This window comes from Cynoglossus semilaevis, chromosome 10, assembly GCF_000523025.1.
Source record: "Cynoglossus semilaevis isolate Cse_v1.0 chromosome 10, Cse_v1.0, whole genome shotgun sequence".
NCBI lineage: Eukaryota > Metazoa > Chordata > Actinopteri > Pleuronectiformes > Cynoglossidae > Cynoglossus > Cynoglossus semilaevis.
In genome coordinates, this window is record NC_024316.1 from 11,661,732 (window position 1) to 11,678,331 (window position 16,600).

The 16,600-nt window shown below is 37.7% G+C and overlaps 3 protein-coding genes across 4 annotated transcripts in view; 2 read left to right on the plus strand and 1 right to left on the minus strand.

Annotated features, from left to right (window-relative positions):
* Positions 1 to 1,680: 1,680 nt before the first annotated feature.
* On the plus strand, positions 1,681 to 9,622 carry LOC103385033 (rhamnose-binding lectin-like). The gene is made up of 17 exons (XM_025059125.1): positions 1,681 to 2,193; positions 2,533 to 2,562; positions 2,649 to 2,708; positions 3,223 to 3,358; positions 3,590 to 3,699; positions 3,802 to 3,846; positions 3,956 to 4,094; positions 4,329 to 4,432; positions 4,520 to 4,548; positions 6,905 to 6,944; positions 7,023 to 7,055; positions 7,146 to 7,205; positions 7,738 to 7,822; positions 8,024 to 8,133; positions 8,219 to 8,263; positions 8,355 to 8,487; positions 8,609 to 9,622. The coding sequence occupies exons 1-17, from the start codon at positions 2,163 to 2,165 to the stop codon at positions 8,757 to 8,759; spliced, it is 1,341 nt and encodes a 446-aa protein (XP_024914893.1). The 5' UTR covers positions 1,681 to 2,162; the 3' UTR covers positions 8,760 to 9,622.
* A 150-nt stretch (positions 9,623 to 9,772) lies between these two features.
* Positions 9,773 to 13,189, minus strand: lrrc47 (leucine rich repeat containing 47). Its single transcript, XM_008318765.3, has 7 exons — positions 12,577 to 13,189; positions 11,931 to 12,386; positions 11,654 to 11,770; positions 11,453 to 11,568; positions 10,892 to 10,994; positions 10,692 to 10,781; positions 9,773 to 10,258 (listed from the first exon to the last, which is right to left on the minus strand). Exons 1-7 carry the CDS (start codon positions 13,129 to 13,131, stop codon positions 10,037 to 10,039), a joined length of 1,659 nt encoding a protein of 552 aa, XP_008316987.1. The 5' UTR covers positions 13,132 to 13,189; the 3' UTR covers positions 9,773 to 10,036.
* A 376-nt stretch (positions 13,190 to 13,565) lies between these two features.
* Positions 13,566 to 16,600, plus strand: part of cep104 (centrosomal protein 104) — a 29,134-nt gene continuing 26,099 nt past the window's right edge. For both annotated transcript variants that reach the window (XM_008318766.3, XM_025059690.1), the window contains exons 1-5: positions 13,566 to 13,875; positions 14,296 to 14,422; positions 15,014 to 15,187; positions 15,348 to 15,486; positions 15,748 to 15,810. In XM_008318766.3, the coding sequence (XP_008316988.1) occupies positions 14,310 to 14,422; positions 15,014 to 15,187; positions 15,348 to 15,486; positions 15,748 to 15,810 (489 nt within the window). In that variant the 5' untranslated portion in view covers positions 13,566 to 13,875; positions 14,296 to 14,309. The remainder of the gene's footprint in view (positions 13,876 to 14,295; positions 14,423 to 15,013; positions 15,188 to 15,347; positions 15,487 to 15,747; positions 15,811 to 16,600) is intronic.

The window sequence follows — 16,600 nt, forward strand, 5'->3', positions numbered from 1 at the left end:
CTGAGGAAATTATGGTGGAATCTGTTTTCTTTATACCTGAATTCCCTGAATCTGTAATTAATCTAGCAGCTGCTTTATCACATTTGCTACATTCAGTGTCATATTATTTTTATTTCTTGAGGGGTGGGTGCTATAGGGAGGGGCGTTCAAAAAAGGTTTGGCACTGCATTGTTGCTTGTTTGTTATTGCAATAAATTCCCACGACACATTGGGTCAGACTGCTGAAGTGGTAATGGAGAGAGAAAAGCAAGGAGATAAAAAACAAAGTAGCACAAAGAAATGAAACTGTATGCCCAAAGTTCTTATTCTTGCTACTGGCTGAAATGTACAAAAACAAAATCTAGAAGAGTAGCTAAATCAACATGAATAGTCCATGGGCTAGTTTCACTACTATCATTTCCTACTACAGGCATTAATAAAGATGAAGCCCAACACCAAAAGCAGATCAGTTACTGTGTTGCTCAAAGGAACAGAAATCTTTGTGTAACTGCCACGTCCTGTATTCTACATCTTTATCTCCCTCAATGTCTATCAAAGCACAAGCTCCTTTGTTTTTTCCTACAGTCTGACTGTCTGTGAACCTGTCCACTACTGCATACAAGACGAGGCTTAGAACTGTTCCCTGATGTACACCTAGATTTTGTTTCCTTTTTTAAAAATCCAGACCTGGCTTTCAGTTTCTCTTGTTCCCGCTCAGGTCTACTTTTGCTTCTTTTTAGTTTCTGTGTCTAGGCAAGGTTGGTTCCCAAGTGTTTCCATAATTCTGCACGTCTGCCTGTTTTGTTCCTACTCCATTTCTTGTCTGTTCCCAATACTTCTTCTGCCATCTTCTTTCCGTGCTTCTGTCTGCTGCCTCTATTTTTGCTCTTTCAGGCTGTCCCAGCTGTATCACACACAATTTGGGAAGTCCAGTGTCATCCCTTAAGAAGGGGCTACTGTCAGGTCTCTCTGTCTCTTCTGGGTAATCACTGTCATCACTCTCACCTGTTGTCTGTGATTCCCTTATCATTAGTCTCACTCATCTCACCTGGTCTCCACTCTCCACTCTCTTACTCAGTCTTTGTCGTGTTCTTTTGCTTTTGTTCACTGATTGTCGTATCCTAGGTGTTGCTCTTGGGTGTTCATTGCATGTGCTTGAGCTTGTGGTTGGTTGTTTTCTCGAGTTCCTGCTTTTTGCTTGTTCCTGTGTTTAGTGAATCGGAGCACTGACGCACCTTTAGTCTGTCACGCGATCACTCTTAACTGAGATAAGATTATGTTCCGAATGGAGGAATGTTAGCATGGCAATTTTTTAACTGATGCTCAATTATGGATATGGTTTTCAGGGTGGACTGGACAAAGATAAGAGACCAAGACCAAATGATAAACAACCTTTACAAAAGATGCTAAGGAAGTATCACTGAAAACATGAACTTCTCTAAAACTGTCTCAAGACTTAAAATAGAAATAGTAAAACAATAATATCAAACAAACAAATAAAAATAAATAAATAAATACATGAACAAATATGAGTTGTAACCTCCTTTAACCAGTTTCAGGCCGAAAATAAATTGGAGACTAAATGTAAATAATGTAATTTCCATGGACTGGTTTTTGAAAAGGTTCCGCTGTAGTCACGGATTTTCGTTTGTGACACAGTTGGACGGAGAGAAGTGAGAGTTTAGTCACTCTCTGAAAAGGCTGGAGGTTTGTGTTTTTGGTAAGCATGTAGTTTTAAGACATTATTTGTCACGGTAACGACTCGTTAATTAAGTTCTAACATCTTACATGACTAATTGTCGTGCTATGGCGATGTGTGTATATGTGATTGGTGTAGTATGTTTTCTGTGTTCAAACCAGCTCTTACATTGGTTTTACGTTTTTCTAAATAAAAACTAAAATCAATTGACCAAGTACCTCAAACGGGGACAATATGAAAACTGTATTTAGTCTGTATTTAGTATTCACATATCATAATACATAAACATATCCCAATATATAAACCAATACAATGACAGTGTCAACTGCAGTATCAGTTGAACTTTATTGTTTTGCCTGGGCCAATCAAATGACAGTGTTAATAGGAGAGCGTCTGTGAAAGTACCACCTCCTGTACTTTGGAACACAATAAATAGAGGCGCGGGTGTCCCAGCCTACATTACTCGACAGACTCTTCTGAGACCATGGTCCACTTCAGCCTGGGTACCACTCTGGGTGAGTTAGCACACAACAGATGAGTCAAATATAGAGCAAGCACTGATAGTTGATGTTGTAAAGAGCTGTTTTGAGAAAGAACGCAGTAAAGACAATATATCTGTATTTCTTTTATTTCCACAATAATTGTTTGTATAACATTTGACATTTGTCAATTTTACAATGTATTAAATTTAATGTCAACCATCTCTTCCTTAGTTACATTTGCTTTTATCTAAATTTTCTTTCATATCTTGGGTTATATTTTTCTTTTTAATTTATTTAATTTAATTTTTTTATTTAATTTTATTATAATGCATTATATTATTTCAAATTACTAAATAAATGTTTCCTTTCTAGTGCTAACTACATGTATGATCTGGACTGCAGGTAAATATTTGATAGAATGGAAAGTGGTATTTGCATAGTTTTTCACTGTGCACCTTAATAAAAATTCACATTTCTTATTATATCAGCTTCCACAAAGAGTATCATCACCTGTGACACGGGCGACAATGTCCAACACCTGACCTGTGGTAAGACTGGACTTCCTGTTTGATGCTAAGCTGAAGTTTAGTACAAACACAGTGACTGGTATCAAACAGGGACAACAAATAAAACACAGAATTAGGAGAGAGAGCTCTTTCAGTGTGTGTAAAATTATTATCTATGATTATATTTATTTATTATTGTGATTTAATTAATGTTTTTAATCCTTATAGCAGCAGTTCTAAACTCATGGCTTGTGGGCAACTCTTGCCCATGGGCCACATTCAACATAAACCACCCAAGTCTTTTTAAGACAAGGCATCACAATAATTAATTGTAATTACAATAATAATTAATGTGTGAAAAGTTAGTGTAAATATTAATGATCAGGTGAATGACTTTCTTTAGCTGTAGTAATAAATACCTTTGTAAAACATGTTCTCTTTCCAGATAAAAACAGTGAAATTCATATTTGTTTCTCCAAGTTCTTTCATATTTGTCCAGTAAAGGTGATTATGATTATCTTGTCTTTTTGAACATGTATTCCTGGTATTTTCACAGAGAGTGGTGTGATCGGAGTACAGTCAGCACTGTATGGACGTAAAGACAGGGAGACCTGCAGTGAAGGCCGACCTAATAATCAACTGACAGTTACAGACTGCTCTCAAATGGGGACTGTGGACATCATTAAGAAAAGGTATGGTTTCCTAATACTCAAGATTCAAGGGGCCACCATTAATCAGCCATTTTTCGCAATTCTGTTGGATCAATAAAGTTCATATTATTATTATTATTATTATTATTATTATTATTATTATTATTATTATTATTATTATTATTATTATTAGGATGAAACCTCGTTCAGAACAACATTTTAGTGTTAATTTGCAGTATTCCGTTTCAACTACTGTATCTGTCGTCCAAATAGGTGCAACGGCAAGAAGGAGTGTGAATTTAACACAAATGTGGTCCGTACTTCTGATCCCTGTGTTGGAATATTCAAATACCTGGAGACCAACTATACATGTTTCGACGCAAGTCAGTGCAACACCTACATACAGTTTGTTGTTCAGTGCAAAGCTGTAAATAATCTATTATTATGAAGAGACATCTGATGTGATTTCTTATTCTCTCTGGCAGGACATGTCGTGATTTGTTATGGATCTCTGGTTCATTTGTCTTGCGGTAAGACAACATGTGAAATAATGCTAAATCTATGTTGTAATGAAAAGCAAAGCCAAAGTTAGTGAGTTTTCTTTTGTTTTTTTTTCTTCTCCTCCTTTTGACCTGTCAGATGAAGGACAAGTAATACTTGTGTATGGAGCCGACTATGGACGTCATGACCACAATACCTGCTCTTTCGGCCGGCCCACCACTCAAACAAATGATGTCGACTGCTCCAGCTCCAATACATTCTCAATAATTTATGAGAGGTAAATGTGACATGTTTTAATAAAAAGGGACTGACAAAATAAGTCTCTTGACTGTATATAATAAATGGACAAAGCTCAGTTGCTGCAATAGTGAAATTGAATATTTATTTAACAAGTTGTGAAAGAAGAAGCGGATCATATGGGTATATGTTTGTAGTGTGTGGTGATTTCCAACGTAAACACCTCTGCAGATGGGAAGGGTTTGAACAATGTGTTGTTGCTCTGTATCAACAGATGTAATGGGAAAAACAGCTGTACTGTCATGCCAACAACACCCCTGCTCGGAGACCCGTGTGTTGGTACCTACAAGTACCTGGAGATGGCTTATGTGTGTGAATGTAAGTAGAAACCAGGCTCAAACTTTTTGGTAAACTAACAAACTGTTGTGGAGGAAAGAGCTGAAAAATTTTTTTTTTCTTTGACAGATCCTGGTGTGATATCACTGGTGAGCCAGTAAACATACCTGAGCCTGTAAACACATAATAAACAAGCATTGAAAAAAATGTTCCATTTGTACTTTTATCCAACAAGACAGAAATAAGGCATGTGTTTGTTACTGATAAGGCATGTGTTTGTTACTGAGACTTTAACAAAATGTTGCACATCAAACCTTTACCTTACATTACATTTCGTTATGTCTAAACAGCTCAACAACAACATTATAGGTCCAAGAACAGGGAACTAATTTGTAATAATAATTAGCAATTAAACATTCATGAAGGTCCACTTGTCAAACTCCTCTCTACATAAGCAGGAAACAATTCTAAAAAGAAATTTTGAATAAAACTGCCCAAACTGGAAGACCATGAGATGAATCCACCCACTTTTATATTCTATTTTTGCTTTTTGTTCCTTGTTAATTTTTACTTCACTTCAAGGATATTTACTTTTCTCCACTGTGAGGCACTACAGGCTCAAATGTCAATGTCTGCGAATCACAGTACAGGAACAGCATTCATACATACAAAAATGATTATCCTCCAAAAACCCAAGTCAATACAATTACATGAAAAAGAAGCTTAAAGCAGAATTTTTAGGGTTGCATTGCTACTAGTCTATGAGTAGGAAGAAAAGAGAATATTTAAGACCACAGTGAGAGTCCGAAGAGGAGAAGAAGAAAAGCGAGTTGGAGACATTCGCTAGGGAGTGTCAAAAAGTCTGAAACAAAATGAAAAAGACAAATTAATTAAATTATTCTGTGGCAATGATAATAAATATCATGGAGTGGTGCAAACAAACGTACAACAGGTATAAACTGCACCCATATAAGCCAAACATTTACCATAAGTGATTATCAGGAACCCAGTCTGACTGGAAATTTTACATTTCACTAATTAACTGGTTGTGTCACTGATCTATTTTCAGCTTTCATGATTGACCCTTATTTCATGTTTCACTTCCTTCTATAACATTTCTTCTGGCTCAGTTTACTTTTTTAATAAGACACCAGCTGTAGTTTCCCGACCTTTAATTACGGCTTTGGAACAATCAAGTACCTTGAGAACTAACGAACTAATGAGCAAGTCAGTCCAAAAAAAGAAAAAAAAACCTGTTTGACCGGCAAATGCTGTTTGACTGTCATGCCAGTAAATGTTCAGGAACAGCACACACCTCTACCAGGAATATGGAAAGAAAAGTCCGGTTCCGGTTCAAATCTCCGTGTCCTCTTCACAACATTAATTAATCTCCCAAGGCCTTCATCTCTTTCCTGGCATCCTTTGTCCAGTATATTCACTATCTTTCCTCAACACACATCCAAACCATCTTAACCTCACCTGTTCAACTTTATCTCCAAACTGCTCCACCCTAACTGTCCCTCTGATCGACTCAGTTTTACTCCTCTTCATCCTCACTCCCAGTCAAAATCTCAGCATCTCCATCTCTGCCATTTCCAGTTCAGAATTCTATGGGACAGAGCCACTGTCTGTAAACCATACATCACAGTGTCATAAACATGACCTTTCAACTTTGCTGCTATTCTTCTATCACAAATCTCTCGTCGCCAGCCATTCCACCCTGCCCACAGCCTTTTCTTCACCTCTTTTTCATACTGTCTACTTCGTAGTTTTATTCTTCACCTCACCACACTCTTGTTTACACACATGTATTCTGTCTTGTTCCTACAAACTAAAAGCAAAACAAATCCATTTTCATCTGGTTATACATTACCAGGTCACGCAGTGCAATGTGATTTGGGTGGCACAGCAGTCGCCACCCAAATCATGTTGCACCGTACCAACTCCCCTAAACCTTCCTGCAGGTGGGGAGTTCACTGGAAGGTACCAACCGCCCTAACCTGGATTTGAACTTGCCCAGGAGGTGAACCCTGGGGTTTCACACCAATGACAGAGACATTGCCTCTGGGCCAAAGCGCCACAGAAAAAATGCAACTTATTTGCATTTTGACCTTTTATTATTTTTTTTCACAACCAAAATGTAAAAATAGTTCCATAAAACATGTTTTAGCCAACTTATAAAAAAATGGATAGATTCATTTTATTTAAAAAATTGGAAACTTGGCTAAAGGAGTCTGTAAGACACACAAAAGAGTTTGATACAGGCATCACACTTACCAAAACGTCATTCCAATGGATTAAAAGATAGATAAAAGGAACAATTGCATATGTTTTGTCAATTTTATAAACATAGTTACAGAGTTTGTTTTTCTTGGGCTTTAAATGATTGTATGTTGGAAACAGGAAATACTGGAAAGAGCCTTCCTTGAACATCAACTCCTCAATAAATACAAGTCTGATGGACTATCCCAGCAGACTGATGTTTAAGACAGACTGGAGAACAGACTCTTCTAGATCTACAGTATGCTGCACCTCAGACTCAGCACTTCTCTCTGTAAGTAAACAACTGACAACTCTGTATGCTCCAATCAGAGTTTTAATAAAGTAAATCAATTTGTTGTTTCTCTTGCAGTGCTGGCAACAACATGTTTGCTCTGCTTAGCAGGTACAAGTCCATGAACGTCTATTGAGAATGTTTTCATTCATTTATAACATTTGCTGTATGTCCTGGAAAATTACATTGTATTTTTCACAGATTCAATGAGGACTGTTAAAACCTGTGGAGGTGGCAGTTCTGTCCACCGCATCACCTGCGGTATGATTGTACACACACAAAAACTGAACACTGTTTGACTGAACTTTAGTCAAGTCATTTTTATTTGTACAGCCCTTTTAAAAAAGGAATGAGATTAAACTTAAATTATTCTCCTAAAACATTTCACAGGGGAAGACTATACAGATCTATACAGTCAATGTCTAGACGGATTTTAAATAAACAATACAGACCAGAACAATACAGAACAATACAAAGCAGGATAAAATTGCACACCGAGCAAGCATTTTAGCAACGGTAGAGAAAAAGAACTTCCTTTCAGTGTTGCTGTCTACCTCGACTACTGCTCCCAACTGCTATTGTCCTAATTTGACTGAGACGAGTTTATCAGTCGAAAACTCAAAGTTTTGGACTGACACTGTTTTAAATTATACTGAGTTAACAGTGTGGCATTTTGGTTAAATGGAGATGATGCTGGATTTTGATATAAATTCATAAACTCTGCTTTAAATGCACTTTTATTTTAAGGAACACTACAGTTTCTCCTCTAAATGTCTCATCTGTGTGTTTGTAGATTCTGGTGTCATCAATGTGCAGACAGCACAGTATGGAACTAATGATTGCTCAGGAACTGGAACAAGAAACTTTATGAGGAAGAGGTACTGCACAGAACCTTCTTTCCTCCATTACTGCATTACACCATTTCTCCATTACTCTTTACTCCATTACTCCTGCTAACTGTAAGGTGTAATTAGGTGAAGCAGTAGTTTCAGTTCATTAAAATAATATAATTTCTAGTTAAAGTCAGATATTTGATGCAAGCGTCTGGTTCATTCATTTTTTCCCCTTCCTTTCTACAGCTGCGATGGCAAAAAGGTGTGTGAGATGAGCATAGGAAAATTCCGTACATCTAATAGGTGCCATAGAACATACACCTGTCTGGAGACCAAATACACCTGCATCCTAGCAAGTTAGTCACACTGGTGACTGGTAGTGAAAACTAAAGCTGTGTTTTCATTGTAAATTATCTAAAGAAATTTCATTTACATTGACAGATCATCTTGTTATATGCGAGCTTTCTACTGCAGATTTGTCCTGTGGTAAGAGGCAGACCATTCATGACATCAGGGCAGCAGCAGAATTACAATTTAAAGATTAAATACAGGTTTTATGTCCACCTCTTTTTGATAGGTGTGGGAGATGTCATACGTGTGATTGGAGCCGACTATGGACGCCGTGATCAGACTACCTGTATTTACAATTGGAATTACAATAACGTGAAAAACATCTACTGTTCTAGACCCACAGACAAAGTTTCTGAGAGGTACAAATATACAAATATTGTTTATATGTTAAATAGAAACCTGTTTTAACTGACAGATTCACAGAAAATGATCATAAAAAGACAACCTTAAGTATTAACTGTTGTTACTGTCCATTCACAGTTGTGATGGAAAGAACAGCTGCACTATCCGAGCCTCAAACTCAGTGTTTGGAGACCCATGTCAGGGCACCTACAAGTACCTGGAGGTGGCCTACGTATGTCTGAGGAGTGGCTATTTATCTCCAAGTTTGTGCAGAGGAAGAGCTGCATAGTTGTTGAAAAAGCTAAGAGTTTTTTTTTATTAATTCACTTCGCAGATGTTCACGTCAGTAACATCACTGTAACAGTGCTTCATGTGGATGTGAATAAACTGGGGCTAACTTTCACTTGAATATAAGTACTGTTGTTTTTTTGGGGACGTTTTGGCCTATATTATGGCTCCCAACCTTAAGTCAGACTCTTCTGATGATTTTATGTCCTTGATCAGACATGGGCAAACTGCGGCCTCGGGGCTGGATATGGCCCATTTGGCAAACTTGTCCAAATCATATTATTAATTTATATTATCATTATACTTTTTCCAGCAATACCAACATTTCTTCAATAGATGGGGTAGAAAAGGCTTAAAACATTTTAGCCTTTTTGCATGAAATTTACGTCATATATCGTAGTTCACAAAAACGAGTTAAAAGGTTTGCCCACACCTGTCCTGGATTATGCTGTTGTTACCACTGTGTTAGCGTAGGTGACATACTGTATGTACTGATGAACAGCATATGAGTAGCGAAAATCAAGTTACGTTGCACCGTAGGAATGGAATTTCAACATAAATAGAGAACCCCTTGTGGGTCAAACTGACCAGGGAATCATATGAAGGCTGAAGATATATGCGGTTTAGGAGCATGTGCTTTTTTTTTGTAATGGTTTATACGTTTTTCACAGAATAAAAGTGCACATGTAACATTTACCTTTTTGCAAAAAATCTGAAACAGGTCAATGTTTTCTGAATACAGTTATAGTTCTACTGTATTTTACTCCCTCCTACTGTTCTAAGCTAAACAGTGTAGGCCTGTGCTGCTGTATTTTATTGTAGGTTTTATAATAGAACTTAATGAGTCAAATAATTTTGGAGTCTTTATGTGATGTAAAGCTTTACACAAAGTTGGCAAACATATGAAGCTCATAGAAGGCCACCTGTTTAAAACTGATTTCCTTTGCTCTTTGATCTGTGTCAAACACACAGTGAGTCACTGTTATTAAAAGATCAACTATGAAAACAAACATCTTCTAATTGTGGTTGCTTTTATTTAAACAAGGTTAGTTTTACAAATGTTTAATAGTATATTAGGGTTATTGCTCTAGTAAATGTGCATTATTTACTTTGTTGTAATGTGAAATGAGAGAGTTGCGTTTAGGTTCTTATTTTTTTTAATTAGGCAGAATGTCCACTTTTGGCATGTTTATGAAAGATATGCTGTAAAAGCCGGTCTTCAGTTTTTCATATAATAAGGGACATTACGTATGTTTTAGGGTTCCTCCCACAGCATTTCTACCATACTACGGTCACGTTGCTTTTTTCACTGCAGAGGTCTGTCTTTGATGGGTAGACAACCTTTAGGTTTCCGTCTTGGTCGAAGGTTCGAACTTGTAGGACGGTGAGTTCACTAGTGGCCTCTCCAACGGCTGCTGGCTCAGCTTGGACCCCGCCTTCCCCGTCTGATCCACCCTCCTCCTGATGCTCTGCTGTAAACTTGTTCAGCTCTGACATTTTCTGTTAAGAAAAACAACAAAAACAGTGTATCAAACCAACTCTTAAGAGCTAAATGTGAAGAGCCAATTGATTTGTCTATTTAGAGGACAAATACGCCTTGCTTCACCAGGAGCAGAACAAAAGAAAGTATCCATAAAAACCAACTACTTGGTCATTAACTTTCATCATTACCTACAAGATTTGTTTCCCAAAACAATCAATCGTAAAGCGTTAAATCAATGTCAACATTTTTCAAAATAATTTTCTTAGAGAGGCACCCCGAAGAATTTTTCTGTAATTAAAAAGTGTTACCATGAGTTGATTGAACGACTCAAACAAATGTCTTTACTCTGGCACCACCTTCTGTCCACCTAAACTAATTACCCCTTCAATAACATTGCCAACGTTGTAACAGCTTTTAAGGGCAGAAAAATTGAAAAAAAAAAAAACTTACTCCAATTAGAGCATCCATAACATCTTTACAGGTCTGCAGGCTGGTTGCACTGGTCACCTCCAAAAACAGCTCTTTGGTTGTTTTCTTTATCTGTAATATACATGAAGATAGGGCTAAGTTAAAGTAAAACAGTGATCACTGGGGTTCAACATCTATGACCTCTATCACACAAACACATTGATCACATACTGTAAACACACCTTGGTTTTTTCACTATTGGTAACTGGTGGAAATGAGATCACATGTCCCTCTGCGTCAACAAGGCAGGGATAGAGAGGTTTTTCTTGCAAAAGTTGTAGGTATCTGTCAAATTAACACAGCGTTGAGTTAATGTTCAGTCTCTCAGCACTAGAACACATTTCATTTTTTGCATTTTTATGAACTCTAGTGTGCTCTGGATAATTTGTCTAGATGTAGGTTGTTGGGGACGAGTTACGTTCTTTGTGAAAAAATACCCTTTTGTATGGATTATACAAATAACAAAAAAAATGTATCGGAGTAAACTTGTGTGATGAGACAAGGGAAGAAAAAGAAAAGTGCTGAACAGTAAGGCTGAAGAAGTGCATGATATCTTGCATTCAAGTAAATGGAAGAAAAAGACAAAATAATGTTGACACTCTTGGTTCCCACTAAATAACTCAATTTGTCAAGTTCAATTCGTGAAATACAAAGATTTAGATTAAATAATTCCATCTTCAGTTTAGGTTGAACTTTTTTCACATTTTTTCCCCAAACAAGTCAGTACTGCAGTGGATACTAACTTGTGAAGGCCAGTTACATTCTGCCTTTTCTTCTGCCTCCTAAGTTCGTCAGCTTCAAGGTGAAGGTGTCTCATCAGTTCGACAGCAGTCATCTCCTTCCGTCCAAGTGGCACAATCTAGAATATATATATATTTATATAAACATAAACATGTGAATGCGACCAGTATTTATATCTAATCGTTTTAGTCTGTGGGTACTACCTTCAGCTGAGTAGGTGGTTTGGCATCATACGTCAAAGGACCTTTGAGAAGCTGCAAGTCGTGAGTCGCGATCGTTGCAGTGGTCCTTTTTCCACACATATCATCATGAAGCTTTGTCTTGAAAAACAACAGTAACTTTACTCATGGTGATGCACTCTTTTTACACACACACACACACACCACACTCTTTTTACTTACACACACACACACACACACACACAGGTTAATATTAAAAAAAGTCTGGGTTAAAACAAGAGGAAAAATAGCATCTCCATACCTGAGCCATGAGGAAGCGTTTGAGAGCATTCCCAGACTTTAGGTTCATGCCTCTGACCACGCAGCACACCAAATAGGGACGAACCTCCTTTACCTCTGCAGTGACTTTGACAGTCAGTTCTGTGGCATCCTCTGACACATGAAGAACCCTCACCACCATCTTATTCAGCTCCTCCACCTCATCTGCTTCATCTGCCGTCTTCTCATTCTTCCTCCTCTGCTGCAGCCTCTTCTTTTTGTCAGCCTTTCGTCCTCCATCATGATCGCCCCCGTCCTCTCCTTGACGTCCTTTTCCCCTGAGATAATCGAGGATGGACTTGGTCTGGCAACCACTGACCATCTTCTCGAGACGTTTGTCCTTCAGCTTGTTGCCTTTGAAATTGATTTCCTTCAACTTGGGGCAGTTGCTAAGACCAGAGGGGATGTCACTGAGCTTGTTATTTGAGAGATCAAGAACCTGAAAAGACAAATGTGTAAATGTAAAGTACATAAAACTGATCTTGGTGTTTTTAAGTTTTAATTTAATAGAAGAAAATATTGGACAATTACATACGGGTTTACATCCCAGTTTTAAAACCCACTTTGACAGAACAAAAGATCATTTCGTTGTCGAATAAAACCTGGTTAAGGACAAATCTGTGGTCCACCTTTAGAGCTGGTAGCTTGTAGATGTCACCGTTCAGCTCTTGGATGCAGTTGTCAGAGGCAATCAAGGTGCTGAGAAGTTCAAATCGCTCACAGTAGAAAGTGTTGTTGTTCTTGGAGATGTTGATGGTGGAGAGCTTGGAGCACTGACTTAGGTCGTCCGGAAGCACCTCTAGCTTGTTGCAGCTTACGTTCAGGGTGGTTAGCTCTCCTAACTGGACGATGCTGTCCGGTAAAACCGTCAGGTTGTTGACTGACAGGTCCAGGACTTTAAGAGACTTCAGGCGGCCGATGGCACTGGGGATAATGGTAAGTTTGTTTCTGCACACGATGAGGCTCTGGAGATTTATGAGACGCTGGATGTCCTCGGGAATCTCTGTCAAACTTGGGCACTGGCTAACTTCGAGATAATTCAGCAGTGAGAGGGAATAGATGGAAGAAGGAAGTCCTCCTTCAGGTGAAATTCTCTTGTCTACATCGGCACCCTGTAAGACCAACTCACGTCTCTTTTCTGTAGCTACTTTTTCTATTTCTGGCCATTTTTCCAAGTCACCCATGCTTGCCTTTAACCTGTATAAGTCGCCGAGAAGCTTAAAAAAGTACTACTTCCGCCTTTTGTTTTCAAAACAAAATTGTTTTTTTTCTTATAATGACTGTATAAAATACAAGACAGTAAATATTGCTCAGAATAATGGTATGAAAACATATATTTTAAAAAATGACACATATTGATAAGTATTCATAAAATAATTGTAACGTCTGTGAACATTTTGGCTATACTATTGTCACGTGGCAAAGTCCTTTGCTTAACCTGTCATTATTTTTTGGGCATCGATGATAATAATTTACTAATGTTCCATAATTTCACCTGTTATATTATCAATATTATTAGCAAAATAAATAGATCAAGAAACTAACTAAACTACTAACTAAATTCGTCTATTTGAAAGACGACGATACTTGTGCTTATATTTTGAAGACCCTTACATTTCCTGTTGGAAAACTGCCGTAAAGTTGGGTTGTGTCGAACAGGAAGACATATCTCGACGGGTTTTGAGGTTCAGTGCTTGATAATGGCTAAAACAAAAACCACAAGGTATATGCACATCACATGCAAACCTTACTGTATGGCGAAGAAAATAAAAATATGTTTTAATTTTGTAAAACACAAAAAACTACAATTCCCACAAGACTATTGGCCATTGGATAATCTCGCTCTTGCGCATGTCAGAGACGTTATCTGCGGTGGTTATGGAGATGAAATGGACCAACAAGCTGTCAGGTTTACCGTGATGTTGGTGGTAAGAAGGCTTTTAACACACCAGGAATTTATTGTTTCTTTTCTTTAAACTATTTGCAAGTTACAAATTGAAAATGTCAGGTTTTGACTACAGTATTTTAAGAAGTTAGCCGTTCGCTAATACCCATGCCCACCCGTCAATCTTGCTATCAGGTGAACATGTTTTCATGAGCGTAAAATATATTTCTCTTGCTTAACTTATATTGCCTAAAGAGAACCATAATCTGTTTAGAGTATATTTCCATAAATATAATCCAGATAAAGACTTTAGGTGTTTTAACCAACCAACTTAATCAACCTTAAACTAATTTAGACAATTTTTACCTGGAACAAAAGGTATAACATTGGCAAGTTTTCTTTCGTTATAAAGGTTTGTTGCTGTTCAAAAGAATTAAGCTGCACAGACTCTTCCATTTCACAGTGTTTATCAGAGGGATGCCAAAAAAGATAGGATTTGTTGTAGTCAAATCTTCAAGCCATGAGGACAACTTCTCAGCCCAGGAGCTTATGGTCCATGCTCCGACAGCCAATGGCTGGAGATCCAGCAGGTACATAAACACCTTTGAAAATATTCAGTGTCAACAAACCTTTATAAAATGGTCTCGCATAAGGGGTGCAGAGCTATTGCAATGGGGGTGCAGCAAGACCAATGATTTCAATGTCAGCAGTTTCTTGCATCTATTTGTAATTTTATTTCCTTAGTTTAACAGCATCAGCTGTAGCAACAGTGTTTTAAATATAGTTCATTTGAGTTTTGAGGTAGTAGCTGTAACTTGTCAATGTGACAGGGCTCAACAATATTTTGATCTACAAAGTGGGGCGCTTTTTCTTATTTTCTTCCTTCCTTTTGATAATTTTGTTTAATTGATAGATAGATAACATGTATTATGCAAACATTAGGAAATGTTAGTACAAGTTGTGTTAATTCCCTCCAGTGCGTGTGTTTAATGGCTGTTTTCTTTTTTGCATTAATCTGCAGCAAAAAACAAACAAAAAACAAAAACAAAACAACAATGACATCTGAGTTTTATTAATATTTAAAAAAATAATGTGCCTGGACAGAGGGGGAAAAATACGATTTTTTAAGCACCACATATAGCTTATGTACTACATCCTGCACATTACATCTTATCTCATAGGCTGTGCTCATACCCTCAACACATCACCATCCAGCTGCTTGACAGATGTCGCGTGAGGAAGCTGCAGCTTCTGGCTCATCAGTACCTGATCCCGACAAAGGTGGAGTTCCACATTGGAGACATTCTCCCTGAAACCAGCACTCCAGTACTCCCAGGGCAGCTTCGCAGGCTCGGGTACGTGACTTGTATGCATGCAGAGAATGTGATTTGAATCCTAGAAGAACAAAAACATATTTTGTCTTCAAAAATAGGAAATTAGCATTATACTAAGCTTCATATTTTCTACCACAATGTTTGAGTAGTTATAAAATTTAGTCTGCACTCTTGCATACAGGTATGTGTCTCTGTCAGACAATGAGAAGACAGGGTACAAAGCACGGGAGCTGAAGTCGGTCCATGTTGATGCCATTGGAATGTACCTGAAAATAACATTTCACAAGAACCATCTCAATGGATACAATCAACACCATCAGGTTTGTTTAAATGCGATTTAAAGAAAGATGTTGATGGCCGTCTTTTACAGAGAGTATACTGCACAAATCAAGTTTGAATCAATGTGGGAAACATTGAATTTTATCTTGCATTAAAAACTGACTGTTGTTAATCTTTCCTTTAATGTTGTTAAAGGACAATCATATGTCACACATAACATAAACGTTGCTGTTGATTGTTGTCTTTTTACCATCTATTTTGTTTTAACTTCAAGTTCTCCCCAATTGCTTTTGTGATTTTAGGTTGCCTTGGTTGCTATAAATGTACTGGCAGATTTTTTGGATGGCAACGCTTTTCATACAATTGTAAGTGAGCACTTCTATCACGTGGCACCCTTCACTGTTTTCCCATTTGTTTAGCGGAAACACTAGGCGGCAGTGTTGCATTGTCAATCTTTTCTCTGTCATTGTGAAAAAGTCACCGTTTCATTTTATTGGCAGTCACATCAACGAAAAAGTAGTATTTATATATAACTATCTATATTTTTTTGAATATTTGTTTTTATTCAAAGGTCCTGTGTATTAAGTGTTTATTTTTTCATTCATATTCATTTTAAAACTATATAAGGGATGAGTCAGATATTATTACATACAGAAAATTTGATTTAATTTATAAGAAGGATCATGTTCAGCTTGTCCCTTGTGTCACAACAGTAGTTACAAACCTGGGATACAAGACGAGGTTAGCTATACCTAGACCACTCACACATACACACACAGGTGTGCCTTTATTCACACACATTCACTCACACAGAGATGGGGAAGATAGGGACACATGCTCGCACAGATTCCATTGAACAGGCTTAGCATTGTTGCCTCACTAATCCGACCCTAAGCACCTCCACCAGTGATCTGCCTGAAGCTTTGTCAAGTAAACCTTTACCTTTGCAGCAGGTACACATGATTCTTCTGCTTCTCCCAGCGAGGAACGAGAAAGAACGAGTGTGTGGCATTGGCTGTTTTGCTCAAGTACAAGTTCTGAGGAGGATGCTCAGAGCTGCCTGCTGAGCAGTAAAAGAAAAGCACCATTATTGCACCATTGGCTGATCTGAAATTTACACAATGTGCTTGAGTGTTATAAATTAGCAGTTTTTGA

Bases quoted from the DNA above. Each gene is read 5' to 3' on its own strand.
- LOC103385033 (XM_025059125.1), top strand. From the start codon at position 2,163: ATGGTCCACTTCAGCCTGGGTACCACTCTGG. The intron at 6,945-7,022 runs GTAAGTAAACAA...TTTCTCTTGCAG, and splicing joins CAGACTCAGCACTTCTCTCT to TGCTGGCAACAACATGTTTG. The intron at 8,264-8,354 runs GTAAGAGGCAGA...TCTTTTTGATAG, and splicing joins TACTGCAGATTTGTCCTGTG to GTGTGGGAGATGTCATACGT.
- lrrc47 (XM_008318765.3), bottom strand. From the start codon at position 13,131: ATGGGTGACTTGGAAAAATGGCCAGAAATAGAAAAAGTAGCTACAGAA. The intron at 11,771-11,930 runs GTATGGAGATGC...TTGTTTTTCAAG, and splicing joins AACGCTTCCTCATGGCTCAG to ACAAAGCTTCATGATGATAT. The intron at 10,995-11,452 runs GTTAGTATCCAC...TTAATTTGACAG, and splicing joins AATGTAACTGGCCTTCACAA to ATACCTACAACTTTTGCAAG.